The sequence below is a fragment of the Ruditapes philippinarum genome, unplaced genomic scaffold, assembly GCF_026571515.1.
Source record: "Ruditapes philippinarum isolate M1 unplaced genomic scaffold, ASM2657151v2 ctg742_1_1_1_1, whole genome shotgun sequence".
In the NCBI taxonomy this organism is placed as follows: domain Eukaryota; kingdom Metazoa; phylum Mollusca; class Bivalvia; order Venerida; family Veneridae; genus Ruditapes; species Ruditapes philippinarum.
Window position 1 is genome coordinate 312,790 of NW_026852967.1, and position 27,779 is coordinate 340,568.

The 27,779-nt window shown below is 31.2% G+C and overlaps 1 protein-coding gene and 1 pseudogene across 1 annotated transcript; both read right to left on the reverse strand.

Moving 5' to 3' along the window:
- The window catches only part of LOC132729565 (uncharacterized), a 44,802-nt pseudogene extending 35,131 nt beyond the window's left edge, over positions 1–9,671 (reverse strand).
- A 5,412-nt stretch (positions 9,672–15,083) lies between these two features.
- On the reverse strand, positions 15,084–27,511 carry LOC132729540 (E3 ubiquitin-protein ligase XIAP-like). The gene is made up of 5 exons (XM_060715320.1): positions 27,470–27,511; positions 19,430–19,462; positions 16,750–16,812; positions 16,308–16,323; positions 15,084–15,613 (listed from the first exon to the last, which is right to left on the reverse strand). The coding sequence occupies exons 1-5, from the start codon at positions 27,497–27,499 to the stop codon at positions 15,435–15,437; spliced, it is 321 nt and encodes a 106-aa protein (XP_060571303.1). The 5' UTR covers positions 27,500–27,511; the 3' UTR covers positions 15,084–15,434.
- Positions 27,512–27,779: the final 268 nt, after the last annotated feature.

The window sequence follows — 27,779 nt, forward strand, 5'->3', positions numbered from 1 at the left end:
AAGGATCTGACATTCTAGCATTATTCTGAAATGTACTTACAACAGAACTTAAAATTAAATCCAAGTGACATTGTGAAATCCTATAGCTCCATAATTTGTTGACTTCTACAAGATAAAGATTCACTTACCTGGTTGATCTGAAGGAACACTGTATTAACACTTATTGACTTTGCAATTTAAGCTGATAGAAATGTTAAACTTACCTTATTTTATAGCAGAAAACTGATTTTCTCTTTACATTTTCTCTGTAGCAGACGTCCAATGACAGACATCTTTGAAATCTGTCACTTCATATTTTATAGTGAAGATTTCTTAATGTTAATATCAATTTCAGTCAAATTCAATCCAAGAACGTAAGTTATGTAAAGTTTATGATTGATTAAGGTCAGAAATCCTTAAATATTCACTACATGTTTCTGTATATTAATGATTTTCGTATGTAGATTTTATATGAGATTTCAATACGGCCGCCATTGAAATCCAAGATTTCAGATTCAGAAATCCGGCCGTCTGTCCATTGGAGGATTTCCGGATTTCTGTTGTTTCATTGGTGGATTTCAAACATCGAACCTTATAAAAGTCGGAATCCAACCAATGTTGTCACTTCGGTTTTGACCTCCAAGTAATGTAAATAAAGTTGTAAAACCGCCAAAGTTCAAATACAGCAAACATTCTTACAAACGACATTGTTATCCAAACTTGTAAGTTGGTATGTATTTAAATCCAATATGAGTAACTCACTAGACACTGTTGTTGCCGAAATACTTGTTATAAACTTAGAAAACTGTATAAGAATTGAATTTATTTTCCCCATCCTGACATACGTTTACAATAATTATGTTATTCTTTACAGATTAACATGCCTATATCAAGCGCCATGATTATTTACATCAGTATTAAACAATAGGTTTACCGTGAAATTAATAAGAGTAGCAAACCCTAATTTAGAATAATATGGTTTTCTTCATGCTCTTAAAACTTCACCGTGGTCGAGGGGTTAGACGCTCTATTAGTAAGCGAGAGGTCTTGAGTTCAAATCCCAGTTAATGCATTTTTTTAAAATAGTCTATCCAAATAAACATTTAATTGAATATCAGTTTTGCAATTAGCCTTATAGCCAATTTAGTACAGTTATAACACTGGAAACAGCATTGGTGGCACTATACAAAACCAAATTGGTTTATGATCTCAAAACCTTCACCTTTCTGGCATTTTGAGACCCAAACAAATTCAGCGCCTTCCCTGCTTAGATTTTAGTAGTAGTAGTAGTGGTAGTGGTAATAGTGGTAGTGGTAGTGGTGGTAGTAGCAAGTAGTAGTAGTAGTGGTAGCAGGTAGAAGTGGTAGTGGTAGTAGTGATAGTAAGTAGTAGTGGTAGTCGGTAGTAGTAGTAGTAGTAGTAAGTAGTAGTAGTAGTAGTGGTAGTGGTAGTAGTAGTAGCAAGTAGTAGTAGTGGGTAGAAGTGGTAGTGGTAGTAGTGATAGTAAGTAGACGTGGTAGTGGGTAGTAGTAGTATTAAGTAATAGTAGTAGTGGTAGTGGGTATAAGTGGTAGTGGTAGTAATGAAAGTAAGTAGTAGTGGTAGTGGGTAGTAGTGAGTAATTGTGGGTAGTAGTAGTAAGTAGTAGTGTTATTATTATTGTTGTTGTTATTATTATTATTATTATTATTATTATTGTTATTATTATTATTATTATTATTATTATTATTATTATTATTATTATTATTATTATTATTATTATTATTATGAGGGTGATGAAGGCGCCCTGTAAAAATGTTGAGCGTTCTTTGTGTTAGTTATTCTTTGCGGTAATTTGGCGCAGTTTCCGCCATGTTTTAATGAGAAAGAATAACGGCAATGAAATAACAACATGTTCATTTCTTTTAGGTAAGTATTTACAAGTAAGAGAAAGAAAAAGACTATCCTCGATAGGATAGGTTTATTCATTGTATTTTTCGTTTATCATAACTGTTATCCCTGAAACTGTATTGTTTAGCTTGCAAACATGTTTAAAGTTTAGAGTCATTGTTTTTGCGGATAAACGTTTTACATACGTATTTTGAGATTCATCTTTATATCATCATATTTTTACTGTTTATTGTTAAAACGCATTTTACATGATAATTATGAACTTTTTATAAGTAGAATACAGTTTAATAATTGTTAAGAACATATTACATATTGTTTTGAATATTGTTAAATAAACCGACAGAAAGTCGAACATATAAAATAGTGTTTTGAACATTGTTTATATGCTATTTGTCCAGCTAAACATATAAAAATTCATTATTATCTTTTATCTTTTGTTAAGTATATACAGTTATAAGTGCCAAATAAATCGATTATCATTATTATCATTTGTGCCAATGATTTAGGTTGTTATTGTTTTATGCACAATTTAAGTATCTATAGTAGCAGTTTTGTGATCATCATTTTAATATGTTCTTGTTTCAATCAGATATATAAATAATCAAGGTTGTGTTGTTAATCAGGTTATTATTGTTCATTCCAAACATTTAACATTTCAATATTATCACGCTAATGATTTATATTTTAATACTCTTTGCATGTACCCCTAGACATGAGTAAAGTTGAAACATTGTTATTTGTAGTTGTGAACAATAAGTAAAATGTTATTATGCCACATGTTGTTATGCAACGGCAGTTTCCGCCATGTTTTAATGAGAAAGAATAAAGGCAATGAATTAACAACATATTCTTTTCTTTTTAGACTCCCGTATCATATCTGCAATTTAACCCGGCTAACATTATTATTATTATTTAAAAAATCTTATCATCACCATATAAGAGTTATTCTGTTGATAATACACAAGTTCGGAGTAATATCTTGAAATATAAGTTTTTTTACGTGGACACGCGGTAAAAAGAGAACGATGGTGACGGAAAAGTAAAAAAAAAAGACCTTAAGAGCTAGATGAAATGTTCATTCGTCCGTTTTGAAGACGAAACAGCTAAGTCAATGAATATAATACTATATCTACAAATTTGGAATCAAATTGTTTGTATAAAAATATTTTTCAAATGAATCAAGGTTCCTCCAAAATTAAAGATTTCATTCGTTCCTTTGTCCGTCCGTCCGTACGTACGTACGACCGACCGACCGTCCGTTCGTTTATTTGTTCATTCATTCATTGATTCGTTTATTCAATGTGAAACATATTTATTGTAAAGCAGACACGGAATTCTTGTTTATTGGAGCCTTGACCCCTTCTGAACTTCCTGTCATATTGTCTTTCAGTCAAAACACTTCACTCCTTGACCTTGACATAATATGTAAAGTATATATTCGGGGTCATGCAGGAGGCGCTTTCAGTGATTTCTTTGGCGGCAGGGGACCTATAACGAGCAATTTTGAAGTTCAGTGTGGCAAGAAACATAATTCAAAATATTTAAAAAGTAATATTTGTGACAGTTGTTTACAGATAGATGACCAAATCAAGGATATATTACATTCATTAAAGGAAATGACAGTTTGCATGCATTGCTTCTAGGATTCAAGACTTAAAGTAATTTATATTTACCCCCACCCACCAAAAATCACACCTGAATTACGATAATATTGGCGATATTCATAAAGGTGCAGGATACTCCAGAATTCACCTGATTCGTTTAAAAATAGCATATACTATAAGAATTTTACACCGGCTGCCGGTACAGACCGGAATATCTAGCTCGAGGGTGACTGCTTATGGCGGTAACGAGGCTCTGCCTAATTTCCGCCGTAAACAGTCACCCACCCGAGAGCTAGATGTTCCCGTCTGCACCGACAGCCGATGTTTGATTCTTTTTCTTGCATATTACATATCAATTATTTTCAGAACAGAAATTACGAAAACTGATATTCTCATTACGCACTTTTTTCTAACAGTAGCGTATGAACTTACAGCTTCATTCATAACAGTTCATTCACAAGAAAAGCATTGATGCAAAGCATCAAAGGGCGTCCAAGCAAGAAATGCAGCAAGTGAAGATGAACTAGTACACATATGATGACAAGATATTCTTATAAACTACCAGAAATGTATATCACTTATGAATGAGCGGACGAAAGACATTGTTCATTATAAACTTTGATTGGCATGCTAGAGATTAGAATATTACTTGTTATTTCTTTATGATCGTGGTTATTAATAGCAACGGATATACATGTATGCAATCATTTATAATCCATATGTGTAACGCATGATCAACACGTACCACACCTTTGTAATTTATCGCTATTAGCGAAGACCCCCTCTTAAGGTAACTGTTCACACTTACGTTAGTAAAAATATGACACTGGTTATATTACCATGTTGATCGTGTTGAGCATAATTGTTTATTATACAATAATTATAATATCTACATGCATTAATTTTAATTAAAAAAAATACAAATTTTATGAATATTGTTTTCTTTTCTTTTTTTTGTGTTTTATGTGCTATTTTAATACTGAGTTTTTACTACTCTTTTTTTATTAAAATTGTAAAATAATTTTAAGAATTCAATTGTCATATTGACCGACGATTATAAGTCAAAGCTTAACTGGAAAAAGTCAGTAAATTATGGTTTATCTTTCAATATATAATATTGTTTATTCTTAAACCATGTACATGTACATTTGTATTTTTCTTTATCATTTTTTAAATTATCAAACAATTGAATAATTCATAAAATCTAATTTGTAACTTTGAATAATTCCTCGGAATCTTTACTAAACACGGATAACAAATTAAATAAAATGTTTCAAAGTTGATCATGTCATTTTAATACCATAAAAATGTACCTTTTTCTCAATTAGTGTACATATCACGGATTTATATTACATATAAATCCGTGTACATATTAATTGTTTTTATCTCATATAGATAAAATGAAACATGATTTTGTTGTTTTTTTTTTAATTGTAACGATATCAAACATCTACTCCAAAGAGAGACCGGACAATAAACGTGTGGTACTATTCGCCGGTCACTAGTAAATCCCGGTCAAAATAGACCGGGAGCGACCGGTAATTTCCGATAGGAGTAGATATATCTATAAATAGATTTTTGGAATATTTTGGAATATTTAGGTCATCAACTGATCATTCTAGGATACATGTACAACAATAACATACCATGATAACCCACTGTGTACTACAAAATGATAAATAAAAACCCCGAAGAGCGCGATTTATTGACGGAAAAGGTTATTTCATTTGAAAATGTTTGCATTGCGAAATTCTCCAGTTCGCTATTCATTGTAACATATCGTAATTAATAATCAAGCAACCTCATACCAATCGGAATGATCAGCTTTTATTATGACCGACTAAAAGGCTCGAGAAGTTGCTGTCGCCCTTTCACAAAATCTGATTTCATTCCATAAGGGCGCCGCGCTTCGGCGCGGACGCCAATAAAAGGCGCGCAGCAATGACGTCATTTAAAGCACTCGACTTGTCTTACACGGGGGTGTAAGACAAGGTTTTCTAGCATCGGTGTAAACGGTAGATAATCCTGTCTGATATGCAAGAAATACAGTGTAATTAATGACATTTCAAGAACGCAAAATTAAATGTCAGCCATACGTTTAAATTTTTCACAAAAGCTATCAAAAGTGTCTTACTTGTTTAACGAAATGAAATGTGATTGGTTTTCTTTCTTTTTACCACCATTCGGAATGTCACAATTACTTACATAAAACGAATCAAAATGCTTAGTTTCAGGTAAATACCCAAAGATACTACTCATTTCTTTCAGATAAACAATGTAAGAGAAATATCAAAAGTTTACAGTGCCTTTAAATAATAATGTCTGTGTTAAAAATAAATTTGAACGAGACAAAAGTTTGAATATGTCCTCTGCCCCATTGATCTGTGTAGAGGCAGATTCAAGTGTCTGCATAATACCAAATTATTTAGTAACAAAAATAGAAATACCTTTAAATAAGAAACAGCCCCCTTTAATTTAATGATGACTTTATACACGTTTATATATTCAGCGTGTGCCTACATTATTTTTTGAACTCTTTTATCTTTTAAAAGTTTCGTAAAAGGTTAGTACTTATCACCGTGGCACGTTTGACATTTTCTTGAAAGTGCATCAGAAGACATCACTTAGTACTCAAAGAGAGACTGGTATCTAACGCTCTTGCATGAGATTAAGACCTTTTTTTGTTAATTTGTGAAACATGAATTTTAAATTGAGTATATGGAAATACATCAGAAACTGCCATTTTATTTACAGTTGTTTTTTTCCAGAGATCGACGAGAGTTTAAAATCCTAGCTTGCTGGCTCATAAGTGTGAAGTTTTTGAAATTATACAGACAAATTCTTTTTTTAAAATCTGCACCTAAAATCCCCCAGAAGCCACAATTTAACAATGGAAATTAATTAAAAAAAGCAGCTACGGTAACAATGTATATTATTTACCGAGTGCTATTTTAGTATTTGAAGGCATACGTCAGGCGCATGGACAAAGGTATGATCAATATAATAATAATAATAATAATAATAATAAAAATCATCATCATCATCATCTTTCGTACAAAACAAATAAAACTTCTTTAATAATATTGCTTTGCTCTTACTCAATCCTGTATCAAAATATTGCTATGCATTTAGTTTGAGTTTTGTTTCTGAAAATGTACATCAAATAAGTCCACGAATTGTGAACATGTATAAATGAAAATCAAAAATGTAAAGTTTCAAATAATACGGATAAATTAGCGGGAAAACAGAATTAAGCGATACCTTTTGCAATTGCAATTTACATTGCAATTGTTTATTTACAAAACTATGATAATAATTAAGAAAAATATTTTCATTTTTGTGCTTCTGATTTCAGATGTTTTTGTCATTCTATTCAGATCCCAGCACGCTCTGCATTTTATTCATAAAAAACAAAGTGTGCAGACTACAACTCAACCGTGTTCATAACATCGTCTGATGGTAAGACAAGATTGTAAAATATATAGTATAAATTCCGGTAAGATAAGATCTATACAAAGACTTTTTTGTTGTTCAAATGGTAATGTGTTCAAGAGTTAACATATACAACCGTCTGAACAGATTGGAACCATAAAAATAACAGTGAAAATCATGTCGTTTTATCTTTAGATACGTTCATAACTTCAAATGACAATGACAAAGTAATTATTACTTTCTGTTACGCCAGTAAATGCCTAATGGATATATTTCACGGGTTTGAGTGTATGTATTTTAATTGATTTATATTTAAAGCAAAATTCTTATAATGCTCATCTAATTTTAGCTCAATTTAGGAAGAAACTTAAGAAGGAGCTGTTGTAATACCCACTCGGTTGTCGTTTGCATCGGCGTTGATTCAATTTTTATTGTTTTAAATTACGGTCATCAACATCATTTAAGTAATCGACCAAAATTGGTCGATTACGACCGTTTCTACCATGTTTTTGGTTGCGGGTGAACGGTCTAGTATATAAAGACTCTGAAATTTTCTCAGCAAGCTCAGTGTTGGCCAAAAATTCCAACGTAAAACTACGTTCGTTCATTTAGAAATTCTTGGTAGTAGACTTATGGTAATTTGTCTGCTGAAATCTTAACTTTAATGTAAAATTTAAGTAACAAACAAGTCAAGTTTATTAAAATACTAGAATTATATCTAGTTGAGTTAAAAACAAAGACAGAGCTGTAGATATTTTTATATAACTGATATTAACATTTTATATAACTTTTACATGATAACATTTAAGTAACTGATAGAGATTTTTACTACACTGTTTATTGAAGTTATTGCCATACAATAATTTACGAATCAGTGAAGAAGACAATAAAAATGTCATCGTTGATTTGTGAGACATGATAACAGAGAACAAACTCTATATATGCGAATGTTGAGCTGTGTAGTGCAGTTTGTGACTGTATATAAAGCTATTATGAAACCATCATGTTTCCGAAATGGGTATATGTCGTCGAAATAAACTTTCAAGAATCGTTGTCGACTTACATAATTCACATTGCATATTTATAAACGAAAATACGTGCAATGAAGATGACAGTGGTTTCCTGCACAAAGTTAAGAACAAAAAAAAATTAAAATGAAATTTTACAACTTTTTTCAGAAGTGATCACCATATTGAGACGACGTGTCGCGCGCAACATTTAGATCGCTACCTTGAAGGTCAAGGTCACAGCATGACCTTGCAACAAAGTCGTGTCCGGCCAATAAGTTCGTTATTTGAAGTCGGATTTTACAACTATTTCACAGAAATGATCACCATTTTGAGACGATGTGTCGCGCGAAACATTTGGGTCACAACATTGAAGGTCAAGGTCACAGCATGACCTTGCAGCAAAATCGTGTCCAGCCCATTATTTTGTCATTTGAAGTCGGATTTTACAGCTATGTCACAGAAATGATCACCATATTGAGACAATGTGTCGCACGCAACATTTGGGTTGTTTTTACACTTTGAACTTTGTCTTAGACATCATTCTGACACTACAATAGGTATACCTTCCTGTGTCCAAAACCTATTCGGGGAGCATCACCCGGTTCAACCAGCACTTGTATTTAGAAGAAATTTATTATAATGGTTTCCATTTATATTCTTGTAATGAATCAGGTATTTTATCTTTTAATTCTTTCATATTAAAATGATTACCACAATAAGTAACTAAGGTTTGAGACGACATCGATCTTTGTGTTATTCGTTCTTAATTAAAGGTGAGTGGGACTATGTTTACGACTATAAATTAGGTCCTTCCAACTGTGCCCATTTTCCGCTATCCAAAATATTCACTTTTTTGCCGCCATCTTGTCGAAATTTCTAATCACATGAGTACGAGACCTCTAGATTGACCCTGGATTCATTTAAATATGCGTGGACAGTTACGAACAATGACATGTGCTTTAATTTTATTTTTTTTTACAAAAAAATATAAAGGTGATTTTCTGACTTTTATGCTACTTTTTATTTCAGTACTCTAAAATAAAAAAGTCAATATAAATGAAATCTTGAGTATTGAAATCATGTCATTTCAACAAAGATGTTCTAAACATAATACTGTACATGCGGTTCCCGCGAATAACATCATAAGAGGTCTCGCGTAACTCCTAAGTGTCATGGTCGACATTAGCCGGTTGAATGTTACCCAGTATGATATGCAATTTTATTAACAGTATTAACACTTTGATAATTTAATTAGTCTAGAACGATGTTGAAATGATATCATTTTATCGGATAAAGCGCAATAATAAATTAGGCAAAGGATATTTGCAAGTTTAAACAAGATTTCACCAATGTGTCTTATTCTAGTAAGGTTTCATAACGGTTCAGATCCATAACTTTAATGCAACGTCAGACGAAAGAAACATTTATTATAGCGGCTTATAAAGTTTTGGAAGCCAGAACTACCTAATGTATGATCAAAAATGGATCTAATATAGAAACCCTATTTTAAAACTTAATAAATTCAATCTCATTAAAATCAGCACTTTACAACGCTGCGCATTTACTAAATATCGGTCCACATTAAGAATGTAATAAATATGAAAGAAAGAAGTAGATCTGAACTTTAGTCAGGTTGTTATAAATTAATCGTTAAATTAAACTTACCAACAGTCGTGCTGAACCCCGCCTCAGAATAGTTATCCCTGTTAGTACCAGCCATTGGAGTAACCGTTTTGGAAAAGTTCTTGTCATCCATTTTAAGGTAGTAAGGGATAACCGACCGCTAATGTTGTAAGAACTTGGGCCCAACCCGTTTGCTTTTGCTGTTTAAAATACATATGAATTTTGTATCTGTATTGTATATACATGTATATAGCAATAAAATATGATTAAACTTTTAAGGTAGTACTGTTATCATTCTTTTGGGAAACCAAACATGTATATATAACATGAAACGCTGTTTGTAGATATATATACACTGTATATATTTTTAAATACATGTATATATGAGCACGTATTGATTCATAAACTGTTCAACAAAAGTTATGGTGACCTAAAAAGAATCACAGATTTTCATAAAAATTAATAATTGCAAAATATATTTCCTAATTTTTGAAGATCGTTTCCTTAGGTGAGTGGCAAAATTAAAAAATAAGAGATTGCTGTGCCTACTCTTAAGATATCTCTATTGGCATGAATTCCGTGGTTTTTGGGATTCCCAAGCACTGGTTTCGTCTTAATGTCTCATTTTGCTCTTTTATTCATTGTTTACACGTAAATGACACATGCATTTTTTGGTATCGTCCTATTTGCATAATTCTTTCATTTCTGTTTGATGGTAGTAATAGTAAATGTTTATACTCGAATTGACCAAAAAATCTGTATCATTCACTAGATATTTACTTTAACACTTTAACAATGGCATGATTGCAAAGCCTTTCTTGTCCAGGTTTTTTTCTTGAATTCTAATCAATAGATTTCATTCACACCTTTAACATGACAGTGTAGTTACTATATTCTGTCCCACCAAATTTGAATATTCCATTTTTTTTATTAAATATAATAGTAAAATAAATTAAACTAATGTCATGTTAACCCTGACGTCAATATCTCTAGGCATGGCTTTCTTTTTCTTTTCATAAAGTTGACAATATGATAAAAATGTTTAAATTATAGTTTTCCCGTTCACTTACGTTGTAACCTGACGTGACGTCCATTTAAAAATGGCGGCGTCCATACACACGTCATTTAGGGTTCGTCTCACAATTTGCGTGAAATGGACTCGGTAACTATAAAAAAATGATTATTCATATTTACTTACTGATCAATAGCTAAATGTTATCATTAAAAAGAAAAATGAGAAAACAGTTGGTGTTAAAAAGACAATTTTACTTGCAAACCATCATAATAATCAAAATCATTTGAAGTCAAAATATCAGTAACCGCTTTATGAATCACACAAAGATTTATATAATTACCATGATATACTGTCGTATTATATATTTTTTTAAGAGAAAAAGAGCAATGAAGTGTTTTGATTATATAGCTTTTCAATCAAGCGCGTATCTTGAATACTGCAACGCGTCGTAGGGGAACGGGAACACTACAATAGCTAGAAGACTAAAAATGGTTCTTCGCTAATTAATGATTAATTTACATAATAATGTAGTTGTCTGAATTCTGTCAATTAGTATGTATCATATCTATTTAAAACTAATTATATTTGACCAGGTTCGATGGGATAGAAAAATATGTTACCCTTCATATTTCAGGTGCGATGTTCGTGTGCTAAAACTTTTCGTAGTTTTCAACTTTCACAACAGAAACCTGACGTTGGAAATCGCCAACAAATAAATTATCATGCAAATCTGACAAGAGATACGAGATAATATATTGTGAAATCATTTCTGAGAAATATGTAAATAGTTTAAAAACATAAAATCAAAACGAAGGTTATATGTGAATTAATGGAAGAAGTATTATACTGTTATAGATTCATGACATTAAGTGCGTTTAAAATTATTTAAATGTAATCAAAAGTTTTATTGTTAATATAGGAATTGAAGGTGTAATTTTAACAGTTACTGCACAATCTACGTATACAAAAATTATTTTGAAAGCCATCAAGACAAATTTATCTCAATGCTTAAAACTATCTGTATGAGCCAGGTTAATTATGCCTAACTGCCCTCTGTCAATGCCGCAACTGGAATCATCCATAAAAAGCGCAAGACATTTTTGTAACGTCATGTATTTCGTAAATTGTAGCTGACGTAATAAAGTTTTCATCGTCAGGAATCCATTTTAAAGAGTTATAAGCATTGTGATGATCACAGGGACCCAGTACAGTGTTGGGATAGTGTAAAAAATGTGATTCTAGAAAAAATATATATACTGTATATATATAATATATATATATATATATATATATATATATATATATATATATATATATATATATATATATATATATATATATGTACAGTATATATTTTTTCTAGAATTACTATTTTACACTATCCCAACACTGTGCTGGGTCCCTGTGGTGATGATGACAACTAAAATTGATGGGCTCTTCTTGAATTATGGATTTGGAACCGGGTTTTAATAATGAGGCGGATAAAAAGTTTAAAAAGATCTGGATCATCGTAAGTGTAGGAGTCGTCATGTCATTCAGGAGTTTTGGCGAACAAATATTGGAATCTGGAAATGAAGTAGTCTTTAGAATGCAAATTTGTCGTGACGTTTATAAAGATCTGTTTCGAAATTCATAGGGATTCTATTTAGCTTATTAATTAAAGTAAGTGCAATTTCTTGACCTACTCCATGTGACTCGATGTTCTTGTTGCTTAGTTTCCATATTTTAAAGTTTTCCATCATGCATTTCAACTGAACTGTTACATTTTGTAGATCCTGCTTAGTAAAATAATCATGAACAGAGACTTGCCGTAGAGAAATTAAACTTAGCTTTTACAAGAAAAGTAGAAACTTTAGAGAAAAATCCTGAAAATTTTCGACGGTGACTTTTTTTAGTTTACAAAAAGTTTTATTTTTTATTCAACGTCGATTTGTAATAAATTCATACCAGGCAAAAGTTCGTTTTCATTTTTAATGGGATAGACTATACACACATTTTACTTATATATATTTTTACTTTGTTAACATTCCACAGATTTTGATAAAGACCTCTTACACTATTCCCCTATCAAACAGATAGGACAATCAAGTGCATAAGTACACAAAATAAGAACAGAATAAAAAATAAATGCTAAGGGGGCATAATTATTGCGTCAAATATGATATTAATAAACCTATTCGTGTCAAGAAAATTACCTCTATGTTTAATAATGTCCAGCATATTTTTATCAATAATCCTCTTTATGACCATGTAAGAATGAAATCTTTTCTTGCATTTTGGTATGATAATGCACGGTTTATTTCAAATGCATAAACAGTTTGTAATTATTCACAGTCCTGTCCGCTTTTGTGATAATATTCCTACGCATTTGAACACGAACTGTGCATTATTCTACATTATTCTTATTCTACAACAATGAAGTCAAAATGATTTCTTTTTCGAAAATATACAAAGGTTGAAGGTGAATGGTGTGTGCATGGTCTAAGTAAATCATTTATTCAAAAGCTCAAGCAATATGAAAAAAAAAAGATTATTGTGTTCAAATCCAAAAGATGATGTTTTGAAGAAATGCCCAGTTCAAGCAGATAATTGCTTATATGGCAGTTTTTTTATGAAAAATAATAAGAAAAAGTAGATAGAAGAAAGTTTATTCATAAATCCAAACAATAATTTTTTACATAGCTAATAAAGACATTGACCTGAAATAAGAAATAATTCCAACAACCATATTAATTCCGTGAATGATATTAATAAATTACAAAAACAATATTCATATACTGTAATAAGCATTTACATTTGTTAACATTTTGTGCTACTCTCTTCAGCGCAAGTTACCAATAAATATACATAAAATTCTTTGTAAATATCCATTAAAGAACAATTAATGGCAATGGGCTGTAAATATATGGTAAAAATAAGTCCTTGCATTGTGGACAGCAACATTTAACATGATTTGCAAAACATCTCTCGAGATTAAAGGCGTCATGATGCTTTAGAAATATACAAAAATGATTACAAAGAGTAAATTTTATATAAAAAAGTGGAAGTCCATATCAAATTTACAATTTAAGTAAACAATATCTGTAATAATTGAGAAATCAATAGAAAAATATTTCGGTTGAAATTTTAGTTGAAAAATAGTTTTTTTCTATTTATTCTTTGTAAATTACTACAACTTTATTATTCAATTCAATTAAATATTCTTTGCTAAAATTGAATTTAAATTGGTTTTAGAATGTCAATAATTATAACTTTTTGGACAAAATAGTAAACAAAACTCTTCAGACAAGTTTGCAACATTATCAATAGTATCGGCACTAAAATATGATACACGTTGGCTTAATTTATTGATAATAAGATTAGCATTATTATAAAAAAATTATTATAAGTATGGCTTACTTATATCAATTACTAAAACGGCTAAGTAGAGTTCCTTTTTGCTGCTAAACTAAGCTATACAGTATTATGCAGAGTTTTTTTTAAGAAAAAAAAACAACAACAACTTTCTTTCAACGAAATAGGGGAACGCAGCTTCCCATATATAGTTTATTAATTCTTTTATTCAAATTAGACAAATTCATTAAGACAGTCATAGCTTTCTATTCACTTCTGTAATTTAAATAGTTTACTAAAGAATGAACATAGTCTTTAAGCAACATCAACAAACGGTCCGTTCGTAAAAAGTCACATCAAAGCAGAACGCCTCCTGATTCATGCTAATTTTCATGAAAATTTTGAAAATGTATTTGAATGTATTATATTGTGAAATAACCAAAAAGAAGTCATTTACACATTATCAATGGCATTAACAATCCATGTAAATGACCAAAAAGTGGTCAAAATATGCATAAATAACCCTTACTGCGTTAGTAAGCAGTAGAAATATAGTTGTTAATACTAAAAAATCAGTCATTAACCGCACATAACATGTGAGATATTACTTGAATCTTGAACCATTTTACGTTTCCTAAAATCGTAGTACATATTTCTCAAGTTTGATTTTATTGAAATATTTTGACCCATCTGGAGGCATGCAGCTTTAAAGTGACATTATGCTCATATTTTTATAGTCAAGGTCAGCTGAATTGTCTTTAAATTTCAAAAGTTAAAATGGTGTTTGACCAAAAGTTGATATTTGAAAATGTTTAGGATAAAATTTAAATCTGCCTAAAGATTAGAAAGACTGCCCCACTCTTTTTATAATTTGAACGTTACAGGTAAATTATAACGGATATTTACATCATTTTTCCTGAATCCTTGCGTTATTTATTGTTTATGCAAAGTAAATTAATAAATTAAAAAGGAATTATGAAAAAATAAAACTTATTTTGACTTTCACCTTTTCACTCACTATCTATCCTTGTATGGGCATATGAATGTCACTTTAACAGAAAAGTAAACAAATTTACACCATATATTTTAATTGTGTGTTGTTATTTAAATTATAAACAAACAGCATTATATTCTTGGTAGTTCAGAATGCAAATAATTTAAAAATATAAGAAAAGCATGTTTGATAACACAAAAAAAATAATAAAAGGTCCCTAACTAACCCGATATCTTTTTTCAAATTACACTTTGTAAGTATTTGTCGAATAATAACGTCTTATGGTTTGTATGGTTTGTATGGTTTAAGAAGAAGTCTGTGTAAAAAAATAATATTGAATATTTTCTAAGCTGTAATGTTGTTAACAGAATCGAAAAGATGAACATATAATTGTGTCATTATATCATAGCTATATACATGAAATGATTCAGTGGGAAAAGCCCATTTACTATCTTTCTACTTTGACAAAATACATTAAAGAATACAAAGATAAGTTACGTATATCCAAAACCACCAAATATATACCGTTGAAATAAAAACCAAAAAACCTCATTCTACTGCTTTTTATTTACTTTTACTGCCTCTTCGATTAAAGCTCTGCAAACAGGGCACTTCTCGAGAAAGCTTCCACAATATTCACATGTTGCCATGTGACGACAAGGAAAAAACGCCATGCACGCATCCCTGTCAAGACAGATTTTACATCTAATAAGCTTCTCCAAGTGTTGTATTTCTGAAAATAAACTAAGTTTATTTTAAAAAAACTTCTGATATAAGCATTCATATATTTAATTAGATTTTAAGCAATAGTGATTTGAATATTCATTACGTTCCTATAGCAATTACAATTATTAGTGTCGTTACATTTTTTTTACATGCTGATCACGCTGTCACGTCTTGTCAGATTGTAAGAGGTTGAATACTTCTTCATAGCGATATAACATCATTCCTTTTGAACAAACCCAATAATTTTAATTATTTTGTTTCCATTTTTTTCTAATTTCTGTCAATTTTAAAACTAGACTTGATTTGAATTGTAGCTTTACGATTCTTAAGAAAATGTTGACGCGATGGTAAACAATCTTCAGTTGATGTCCATATTCGTCGTGGTCATATCTAAAGCAAATTATCTTTAAACTACATTGGAAAAGAATTGATCGAAATAGATGTGCTGCAAATTGCTTGTTTTATTTGTATACGATTACCAATTATGATGCTGACTTAAAACAAGCTGTATTTGTGTATATACACTGTCGTAAATGTTACAAATACACTGACCTACTGTTAAAATTTAGACGCTGCTTTGGTCTTGTTAAAAACTAAATAGGAAGATACAAATATGGAAATCTATGAATGCATATTAATATGTCATAAAAGCCCGGTTTTTAAGCACCAGATGATACGGTTTATTTGAATATTGTACTTACGATTTTTTATTTCAACCTGAAAAGAGAACAATGACCATTAAATGTTCACTTAAATAGTCTTATAGTATATCAAATAATATAAAGAAATAATAGCATCGTAAATGCTTACTTTTATATAGATGAGTCATAGACAATGGCTTGTCTAAAACAAACAGACATGTATTTGTGCACCTTACCTAAGCTTGAATTTCTCTAGAGATAAAATCGGTCGTCATTACTGTAAGTACTTTAACTATGAACGACAAACTTACAACACATCCTTTTTCTATGCTAACCTTCGATCTATAAACAAAACCTGTCTATCTTACGATATGGTTTCCATATATTTTCATTATTTGACATGAAGTTGGGCTTTACTCTTTCATAAATGAGATACCAGAGAAAACTTAATAGTGTTATTATAATTTGATTCATCACTGAACATAGAATTAAATTTTCATACCAGGGATTTCATTTCCTGTCCTACGGGACTGTCGAAGACCGTCGTCGCGCGTGTATCATCAATCTATTGAAAAGAAAAGCTTTTAAATATTCTAACTGGGAAATCAAAACAATGAATGACAGATGGATAATTGTCTTTAAAAAGTTTTCAAATTTTATACATCTTACCTTCTTTTCATTGCTTAGTTTTAAAATATTGTATGAATATCTAACATGAAAAATTAGCTTATCTTAATAATATCATTGACTTGAATGATTAAATTTCATCAAAAGTTCATACAAGACACTTTCATGCTCATGATAGACATCATTTAAAAGAGTTTGCATTAACAGGTTCCTCCGCTATATGCAAAAGTTGAGGCATCAAGCGAGACTGTAAATATTTTCCTAAACAACTAAACAATGTGCTTATGGTACATGTAGAAGTGACTCAAGAGTCTGACAGGCCAGGAAAGGAACACTTTTGTACGAATTCTGCAAAATTAAAGGGAACGGGGGAAACTTGGGGCAAACAAGCTAAACACCATAATTTGCCAATAATTTTAAGTGCCTAGTATAGTATATGGTCATTTAGTATTTTTAAGAGAATTCAAAATACTATTATCACATAATCTGATACTTTTATGATACATCATTTAACAGTCATTGCAACTTTCTTCAGGTATCGTTTGACTTATCCATTTTCATTTAACAAATTCCTTTGCATTCATGTTACGCTTGCGTAAAACCTCTCTTGTATCGCATGATGGTTTCCCTAAACTTTTATTATTTGACATGAAAATGAGCTTTACACTTTCATAAATAATATGAGAAAAGGAAAATAAGTATTGTTTTATAATTTGAGTCATCTGTGTATATAAAATTAATTTTCATACCGAAAGCTTATATTCAGATGACTGCTTTTTTATGGCAACAAAACAAAGCTTTTTGTGAAAGGAAACCACAACAATGAATGACAGTTGGATAATTTATAATAAGTTAAAAATTATTATTTTTCCCACTGTTTCATTGCTTAGTTTTAAAGTATTATATAAATATCTAAGGTGAAAACGGACTTATCTAAATATCATTTAACTTGAATGACACTTCAGATTAGAAAATGTTGCCATCAGCGAGCCTGAATGTTTGGAGAGACAAAATTTGTCATCATCACTTCAATACTGAACAAAACACTTATAACTAGTTGATTTTATTTCTATGCTTTCATTTAATTTATAAACACAAAGTCTTTATATGATAATAATATGGACGTTACGTGATATATATAGAGAAAATAAAAAAATGGTTAAATGTTATGCTATGGTTTTCTCTTATTTGGATCAAAACTGCAGCCAATAGTGTTCACAAGCTTTTTCTTTTTTTTAGCTCCTGTGGCCTAGTTTTTGACAGGACATAACCAATCTTCAAACTTGACCTAGAATTCACCAAAACAAACCGTCCTGACAAATTTCCAGAATATTTGGATCAAAACTGCAGCCACTAGAGTGTTAACAAGAATTTTCTATTTTTAGCTCCTGTGACCTAGTTTTTGACCGGACATGACCAATCTTCGAACTTGACCTAGAAATTATCAAACAACCTTCTTGACAAATTTCCAGAATATTTGGATCAAAACTGCAGCCACTAGAGTGTTAACTAGCTTTTCTATTTTAAGCTCCTGTGACCTAGTTTTTGACCGTAGATGACCTATATTCAAATTTAACCTTAAATCATTAAAACACCATTTCTGACTGATTTCCAGGCAATTTGGATCAAAACTTCAGCCATTAGAGTGTTAACAAGCTTTTATTTTTATTTTTAGGTCCTGTGACCTAGTTTTTGACCGAACATGACCCATTCTCAAACATGACCTAGAAATTATCAAAATAACATTCCTGACAAATTTCCAGAATATTTTAATGAAAACTGCAGCCACTAGAATGTTAACAAGATTTTTCGATGTTTAGCTCCTTTGACCTAGTTTTTGACCGGACATGACCCATTCTGAAACTTGACGTAGAAATCATCAAAATAACCTTCCTGACAAATTTCCAGAATACTTGGATCAAAACTGCAGCCATTAGAGTGTTAATAAGATTTTTCTATTTTTAGCTCCTTTGATCTAGTTTTTGACTGGACATTACCCATCTTTGACCTTGGCCTAAAAATCATCAAAACAAATTTTCTGACTAATTTTCAGAATATTTGTATCAAAACTGCAGTCCCTAGTGTGTTCACAAGCTTTTTTTATATTATTAGCTTCTGTGACCTAGTTTTTAACCGGAGATAACCTATCTTCGAACTTGACCTAGAAATCATCAAAACAACATTCCTGACTAATTTTCAGAATATTTGGATCAAAACTGCAGCCACTAGAGTGTTAACAAGCATTTTCTATTTTAAGCTCCTGTGACCTAGTTTTTTGATCCAAGACAACTAATCTTCGAACTCGAGAGACAAACATTCTGACAAAGTTTGATGATGATCCAATCAAAACTGTGACTGCTAGACTGTTTACAACCCAATTGTTGACGACGCACGACGACGGACGCCGGACATAACCCAATCACTATACCTCACCTAGACCACTTCGTGGTCAGCTGAGCTAAAATAAAAAAAAAAGATTAAATAAATAAGAAAATTACAATTTTTTCATAATACAAGTAAAATTGTCATTTCCTATAATTTGTGTGTAATCTTACCATCGTTTCTTGTTGAAACTGTGCAGCAAATTTCTGAAACAATTAAAATTTAATTTAAGCACGCAAATCATAGCAGTGATAAATATATTGAAACTTTAATGAATAACAATTAAATCATAACAAATATGTCAGAAAATGACATTTAAAACGAGTTTTTAAAGAATTCGGAGACAGTTTATAAAAAATAATGAAACACATCTTTTCTTTACGTTCTTATAAGAAATAGTCAACTGTGGCAGATATTTAAGTACTCAAACAACTGTCTTATTATTTAACAAATTTACAAGTATTTGTGGATGATACTGCTAAAATATCGTTGTGTAATGGGCTATAAATGTTTAATTAACAATATATGTTGTATCTATAACTCGAAGCGCTAACATAGGGTAATCTAGATCTCAGGAAACTTAAACCTATTCTGTTTTGTTCAACTTTATGCAAATACTGGCTGACCAGACCTAGTTAATAAAAACACGCGGCTTTGTTTGTGAAACTGTTGTTACGGATTCTACATTTTGAATAAAAAGACGTTATATGTAAACAATGAATAGACTTATCCGGATATAAAGGTGAACATAGTCGAGACTAACTATTGCAGTGTTAATTGCACCGTCATTTTTTTATGTTTTTTTCACATTGGTGTACTCAAAAAATATTCATACTTTTGAGCGCTTGGTACGGGTTCGAGAAAATCAGTAAATGTTATTGTTTTAATTTACAATTGCAATATATTATAAATAATCTTTACTTTTGTTATCTTTTATAAGCGGGCTAAAGTTTTCAAAAGACTAGGGCACCTATCAATTAGATAATCAGACAATCACTTTGCAACTAATTGTGAACAAAGAAAAGGTTCATCGACACATTGTTGAATAGAAGAGTCGAAGCTAAATTTTAAGCTGATTGTCTATTCTGTCAGATATCAACAAAGAATTTATAGTATTTTAGCAATGAAAAGTCTCCCGTTACAAGTTCAAATTGCTATAAAACTATAAAAACTTGCCACAAATGTTAACTGGACCATTGCCTTTGTCACAACATCCTCAGGCTCAAATTTCCTGTTACCATGGCAACGAGGGGGCATCTCAAAATTGCCAAAATAACTATTTTGCGTTGATTTTTTCCATCAAAATTGATTTCAAAGTCCTGCAACTTCTCAATGGATTGAGATAGAGTCAGATGCTTTTCAGCGCTGGTTACACGTTACCTTATGATCGATCTGGGGTCATTTTAAGCCTCTCAAAAGTCCAATTTTCTTTGGCACATCCCCCTTCTGTCAACCCCCTGGTGTATCTTTTGGTTGGGGGCCGCGCCAAAAAAGTGGTCATTTTTTTATCAACATTTCTCAAACGAAAACATGTGTTGGGGGCCCAAACAGGACATTTTTTTCACTATTTAAGGCCTAAAAGAGGGGGCGGGTTGAAAATGTGTTGTTTCGCGTATATATGAGGTAAAGGGTTATCAGACATTAAACGAGACGTTATTTGTAATTTAGCTTTAAGTGTGTCTGTTGTAACATGCTAACAATGTAAGTAGAATAATCGTTTATATATAAAAGAAAACAACTAGAACAAGTTCTTGATCGGCCAAGGACTTTACGCTGTTATTTTGATCTTCTGACTTCAAAGTCATATTGGTTATGAACTAGCAATGGGCAATGTATTTACTTATTCGCTTTTTCTGCATTATAGATCGGGCAAGATTTTATCCTACGGGTCACTGTGACCTATATTTTTTAACCAAATGACCTCAAAATAGACTGAATGCATTAACAAATCATAGGCAATATTATTTTTGTATTCAATCATAATGAAAAATGGCTACGTAAGAGCTTACTGAATGAATGACATCATAAAATGACATGTTTAATACAAACATAATTGTATTTGTTTACGTCATCAAAGCATGAATTTCGAATTTCTCTTATAGGGCCGTCACACCATGATGTTCTGGTCAGCGTTCTGGTGAACTTGGCCCATGGTTGCTAGGATAGCGCCAGAAAAACGTTGTGTGAACGCCAGTGAATGTCTGTAATCGCCAGGAATCGGCATAGAACGCTGATCCGAACAAGGTTTTGAACATGTACAAAAGGTCTCACTCAGAACAGCGTCCTTCAATGTTTAAATTTCAAACGCTGGAGAACGTTCATGGAACGTTTTACTCACTTTCACTGAGCGTTGCACACGTTCGTCTATCGGTAGACAGCCGTTATTCATTCGCGACTTGGTTGTTACTAATCGTTTGCTTTGCAGTGAACGACTCACTGGCGACTTTTAGACGACCTGTCAACGACCGCTGAACGGTCTTCAAGCGCACAAAACGTGTGACTAAAGGTAAAGGAACGTCCTTTTTGAGTCAATTGATCGTCATTTTTACGAACGACTAAGCAAGGTTCATTTGACTTTGGGCAATCGTAGAGAACACTTACTATGGAAGATCCATATAAAGATTTAGTAGGCTATTCGTATGTGTTTGCTATAGCCAAGCATCAAGTAGATGTACTGAACAAACATATCGAGGGGAATCACTCTCAGAGAAGACCCCGACATTAATCCACAAAGAAGACCCCTACAAAGACGACAGTGTTGGACTAAATCAAAAATAAATATATATAAATATAAAGACGTCAAGGATTTTGAAATACAAAATGTAGCTAGTAGAAGCCCTCATCCAAACTTTTTTCTTGTTGTAATGGTGCTGACTATTCAAACACACAAGAACAACTGAATTCACTATGAAACGTTCAGCATTCTGTACCTGTTTAGACTTTAAAATCAACACGCTATCAAGACGCTTGTGTCGTTTTTCACGCGTTAGTCACACGCTCACAACGCTCGTCAGGCGTTAACAAATAATTCTTCCCGCGCCAGTGGGACGTTAGCACACGTTAATGGGTTTCATTCGTTTCTTACTTCGTCGCTGTTACACGCTTCTCGTGCGTTAGACGCACGTTAATCACACGCTAGATGTGTCAATTTCATTCAAGAACGTTCAAAAATTGAACGATTGAAACGTTCAGAGGGCGTTGACCAGAACGTCATGGTGTGACGGACCCTTAAGGATGATATCTGTTATCATTACTCTAAGTGTTTCAATACCGAACGAAACATTTATATCGATGTATATTGATTTTATTTTTATGTTCACTTTCGATTTATACTGACGTTATGCCAAACACTTGGTATATACAGAGAAAGTTAAAAAAAAAAAAACATGGTTATATCTGAGATAGAATTAAATTTTCATACACAGAAGTCAAAGCCCAAAACAAGACACTAAAATGGATAACCCATTTGAAAAACAAGGTTCTTTGTGCAAAGAATCAAAACAATGAATAACAGATGGATACTTGTCTGTGAAAGGGTTCGATACATATCTATTTATACACCAATACAACTCCCTTATTCATTTTAGAAAACGTAAAAAACGGAATTTAGAGTTGAGACATTTCACATAAGAGACGAAGACAATCAATAACAAATCTTTGAAATATCAAGCAAATTAAAAACAAAATACTAAGGCATTTACCAAAGGAAAAAATATTGAAGACAATTTCGGTCAGCATGTTAAATGTTGAATACTGCTTAAGACTGTGCTAGGGGGCGTGGACAGTAAGTTTTGCTTTACAGTACTGTCAATGAATAAACTCAATCAAAGCAAGTCTGCAACATTTTCAATCTTGCTCTTTTGGATTTTTTTAGGAATTCTATTTCTCTATTTCATTTTATCAACAAATAAGGAAATTAAGTCTAGACTCACTTTGTAAAGTTAATAGCAACGACTATTTTGTATTTTTCACGTAAAGGAATCCGGGACATTACCAGATCATTTCATGGTACGGGTTCGAGACACGCTAGCGGATGTAATGTTGTTGTTTTTTATTTTGATTAACAATCGCATCATTTTAAATATTATCTATACTTTGGTTATATTTTCATTGTAAATGCATAAGCTTAACTTACTTATATAAACCTTCGCCAAACTACTACTGTTGTTATCGTAAGTCTATATATCAGGAATCCTTTAGCATAACCCTGATCATACCGAGTAAACTAACACTGCTAACTACCTGCAGTGCCTAACAACAGCTGGGTTAAGGTTTTATTGGGGTAAGGTGATTTAAACCTCTCGTTCTACCTTATTATTATTATTACTATTTGTTTTTTTAAACCTATATATTTTTTGAAAAAAGATTAAAGTTTCTACGTAATGATATAAAAATTATTTTATTTCATTGAGTTTAAGCTTATAAATTGCTTACAAATATCATAAGAAATGTAAAAATGTACCAAAATTATTAAGCAAGTTATGTAATAAATCCTTAATATATTCCTGCTCATTTTCTGACTGATCAAAATAATTATCAGTGTCACTAGAACTAAAATTATATATACTTTCATCATCAAACAATTGTTCTAAGATATATTGCACATGCATTCGTCTATTTTACCCTTCTGCCATTTTTCTGAACTTTTAACAAATGAATAAAACTGAAAACATTCGCACCACTATGGTTTATTTTTGTTTAACTTGACCCCAGATTATAGGAGCAATTAAGATAATTTCTCCTGCGTTTACTGTTAATTATTTCTTATTAGTATGACAGTGCTGATTAGTGTATTCCCCTATTACCAACAAATCCGTGATATTTCGGTTTTGGCAGCTGTGGTCAGGACATGAAATCCGGGATATGTCTATGATAAACCATGGTTGTCTTATATTGTTCTTTATCAATTTATTTAACCATTTGGATAAGATATAAGTTCACTTCGACTATATATGAATTGAAAATACCTTCTTATTTAACCGGAATCCATTATATTAATCCACAGTTACAATATATGAAACCATAACGTCAGTGTATGAAACCGAGGTAGCAATATAAATTTAAAGTTGATTTTCTTCATATATGATGCCAGTTCTTCAATATATGGTACCAAAGTAGCCATGTATGAAATCAGATATCCTTATATGAAACCGAATTATCAATATATTAATTCTTTTTACAATGTATGAAACCAAAGTAGAAATATAATTTGGTTATGACATTATATGATACCAATTCTTCAATATATTGTACCAAAATAGCCATATATGGAACTAGATGTCCTGATATGAAACCGAATTATCAATATATTAATTCATCTTACAATATATGAAACTAATTTATCAATTTATGAAACCAAAGTAGAAATATATAAGTTGATTATAACATTATATGATACCAATTCTTCAATATATGGTACCAAAATAGCCATATATGGAACCAGATGCCCTTATATGAAACCGAATTATCAATATATTAATTTATTTTACAATGTATGGAACCGAAGTTGCAATATATGTGTTGGTTATCACATTATATGAAACAAATTCTTCAATATATTGTACCAAAATAGCCATATATGGAACCAGACGCCCTTGAAACCGAATTATCAATATATTAATTCATTTTACAATGTATGGAACCGAAGTAGCAATATATAAGTTGGTCATCACATTATATGATACCAATTCTTCAATATATGGTACCGAAATACTTTGGTACCATATATTGAAGAACTGGAATCATATATTGACAAAATCAACTTATATATTGCTACCTCGGTTTCATACACCGACGGTATGGTTTCATATATTGTGTTTCCAATTCATATATAGTCGAAGTGAATTTATATATTATCCAAATGGTTAAATTAATTGAAAAAGAACAATAAAAGACAGCCATGGCTTTCCATATATGTCGGTGTTGGCATGATAAGGGTATTAAGTTTGGGCGAGATACACGTTTTTCATTGAAAAATAATGTGTTTGAAATAATTCGTACGCCACATGTGATTCACATGGAGAAGTTTCAGGTTATTATATACTGATAGTAATTATGTTCGAGTTTAGTACAGAATTGAGAGACATTGTTGTTAACTTTCCGCTGCTATAGAACATGTTAACTACAATGTTTAATGTAAATGTACTACGATGTAAAACGTTGTTAATTTAATTTGTAAAAATCAGAAGCTGAAATATTAATCACATATTTCTTTATTTTTATTTGATAAATTATAGTATTCTTTTGCGTGTTGCTTAGTTATAAATAATAAATAGCTAATATGTCAGGGGATATATTTTTAAGAAAAAAAAACTGGTTTTATTTGTGATACTGTTTGTAAGCAATTGACCTTTCAAGTTTTCAGCAGATAAAATTTTGTCCAGCCTTAACTATTCAATTTCACAAACGCTCTAAGAACAAAGAAAACCGTGTGTTTTTTTGTGTAAACTAGGTCAACAAGTAACATTATTTTATTATTGTTTGCTGGACAGCCAGTCATATTATTTACATCAAACTAGAAACGCAGGAAAGGTCCATTGAACTATCATTGACCATTGAATAAAAAAATTAGGGTTAAATTTTAAACTGCTGTCAAGCAGTCGGCCTTCAGAAGAAATCCCTCTTCAAAAACATCATATAGTTGAAAGAAATCTAAATGACATACAAAATGTTCATTACGCAACATGTTTGCTTTGAAAACAGATCGGTTTTCTGACAACCTGTGACTTGGAACAAACGAAATTCGGGATCGTATCAAACAAACAAATCAACTGCTTTGGTTTTTTATATTTGTAGAAGTTTGGGGCACTAAAAATTGATAAGTTATATCATATAAATGATGACTTATATATCGATTTAAAATTTAGCTTGAAATATGATTAAGGCCTACTCATTTACGAATAATGATATACGTCCCCGGGCGTACCGGATATCGGATTTCTTTTCCGTACCAATGTTGTTTCATGTGACAATGTTAAATGAATCTCTTTTTTATTGGCTACTACAGTTGATTATTCAAGCGTTTATTAGCGCGTTTGTCAACATTCATTCTTAAATAAAGATGTCAGTAATAATGGATTTAACCTAACTTTACCTACCGTTTACTTGAAACTTTATTTCTTTTCTCTGGAGGCAAGTATATTTAAACTGCATAGGTCTATTCTGTCAGGAACTGACAAAACTCATGAGCAAATCCATTGATTTCAAAAACGACTTGCCTTATATAGTTACAATTGTTTAAGTTTATATTTTGGTGTTTAATACTTATGAGAAACGGTTTAGTGAAGCATAATTTCTCTATAGACAACTGAGGGCAGCATTATTATTACTGATATATCTTCAAAATTAATACTCCAAACTGACCAATTTCAGTTGACGGAAAGATATCATTGATAAAAACGCAAAACAGGACACTTTAAATGCTCCACGCAGACATCGTTTACAAATATTTGCCACCAACGGGTTCCTGAGCTTATTTCAATAGTTATAATTGTGTAAAAAGTATGTGCTGTTGTAAGATACATAAAACGTAACAGTAATTAATCGAAACTATTAAAAAGAAACAACTAGTGACATTGACCTTGACCATTGACCATATGACTTCAAAATCATAAGGGTCATCTACTAGCAATAGGGAATGAACCTACCAAGTTTCACTAACCAACTCTTTCTTCTGATTCATTTATCGGGCAAAATTTTACTCAAAGTGTCACTGTGATTATCTAATGACATTAAATGATAATGAATTAACTTCCTATTAATAGGCAATCTTCTTCATGTTTTTTCATGGTTCTATTAATACCATCATAAGAAGAAAAAGCTACGTAAGAGTTTACCTTAAGGATGACATCTTAAAATTGACTTGTTTAACATAAACAGATGAGTATTTAATTACGTTACCAAGCATGAATTTCTCTAGAGACAATATCTGTCATCATTAATGTAAATACTTCAATACTGAATGAAACACTTATAACACATCGATCTTATTTTTAATGCTTACCTTTGCTTTCTTTCTAAAATAATTACATGGATGTTATGCCAGATTTGGTATATAAAGAGAAAAATGTTTATATGAAATGTTATGGTTCCCTTATGTTTTAATTATTTTACATGACCTTTACTCTTTCATAAATTAAAAAGATAAACAAAGAAATGTAAGAGTTGTTAGTATAGTTTGATGCTTCTGAGTGAATAGAATTAAACGTTCATACCAACTGCAACATTGCAAACAATTCTTTCATATGAAAAATCTGAAAAAGAAAGCTTTTATGTTAAAGACAATCAAAATATTAAATTAGAGTAGTACTTATACTTGATACTTGTCTTTAAGAAATAGATACACGCCTGTCTACCTATTCATCAATAAAACTACCCTTTTTATTTCAGAATACGAAAAACGGAATTTACAGTCAAGACACATTAGAGACGTTAAAAATCAAATCATAAAACATGACGATTTTAATCTTCTTTGATTAACCACTTTTTTCAACAAGTCTGTGTAATACCAAGTACCTTTAACGT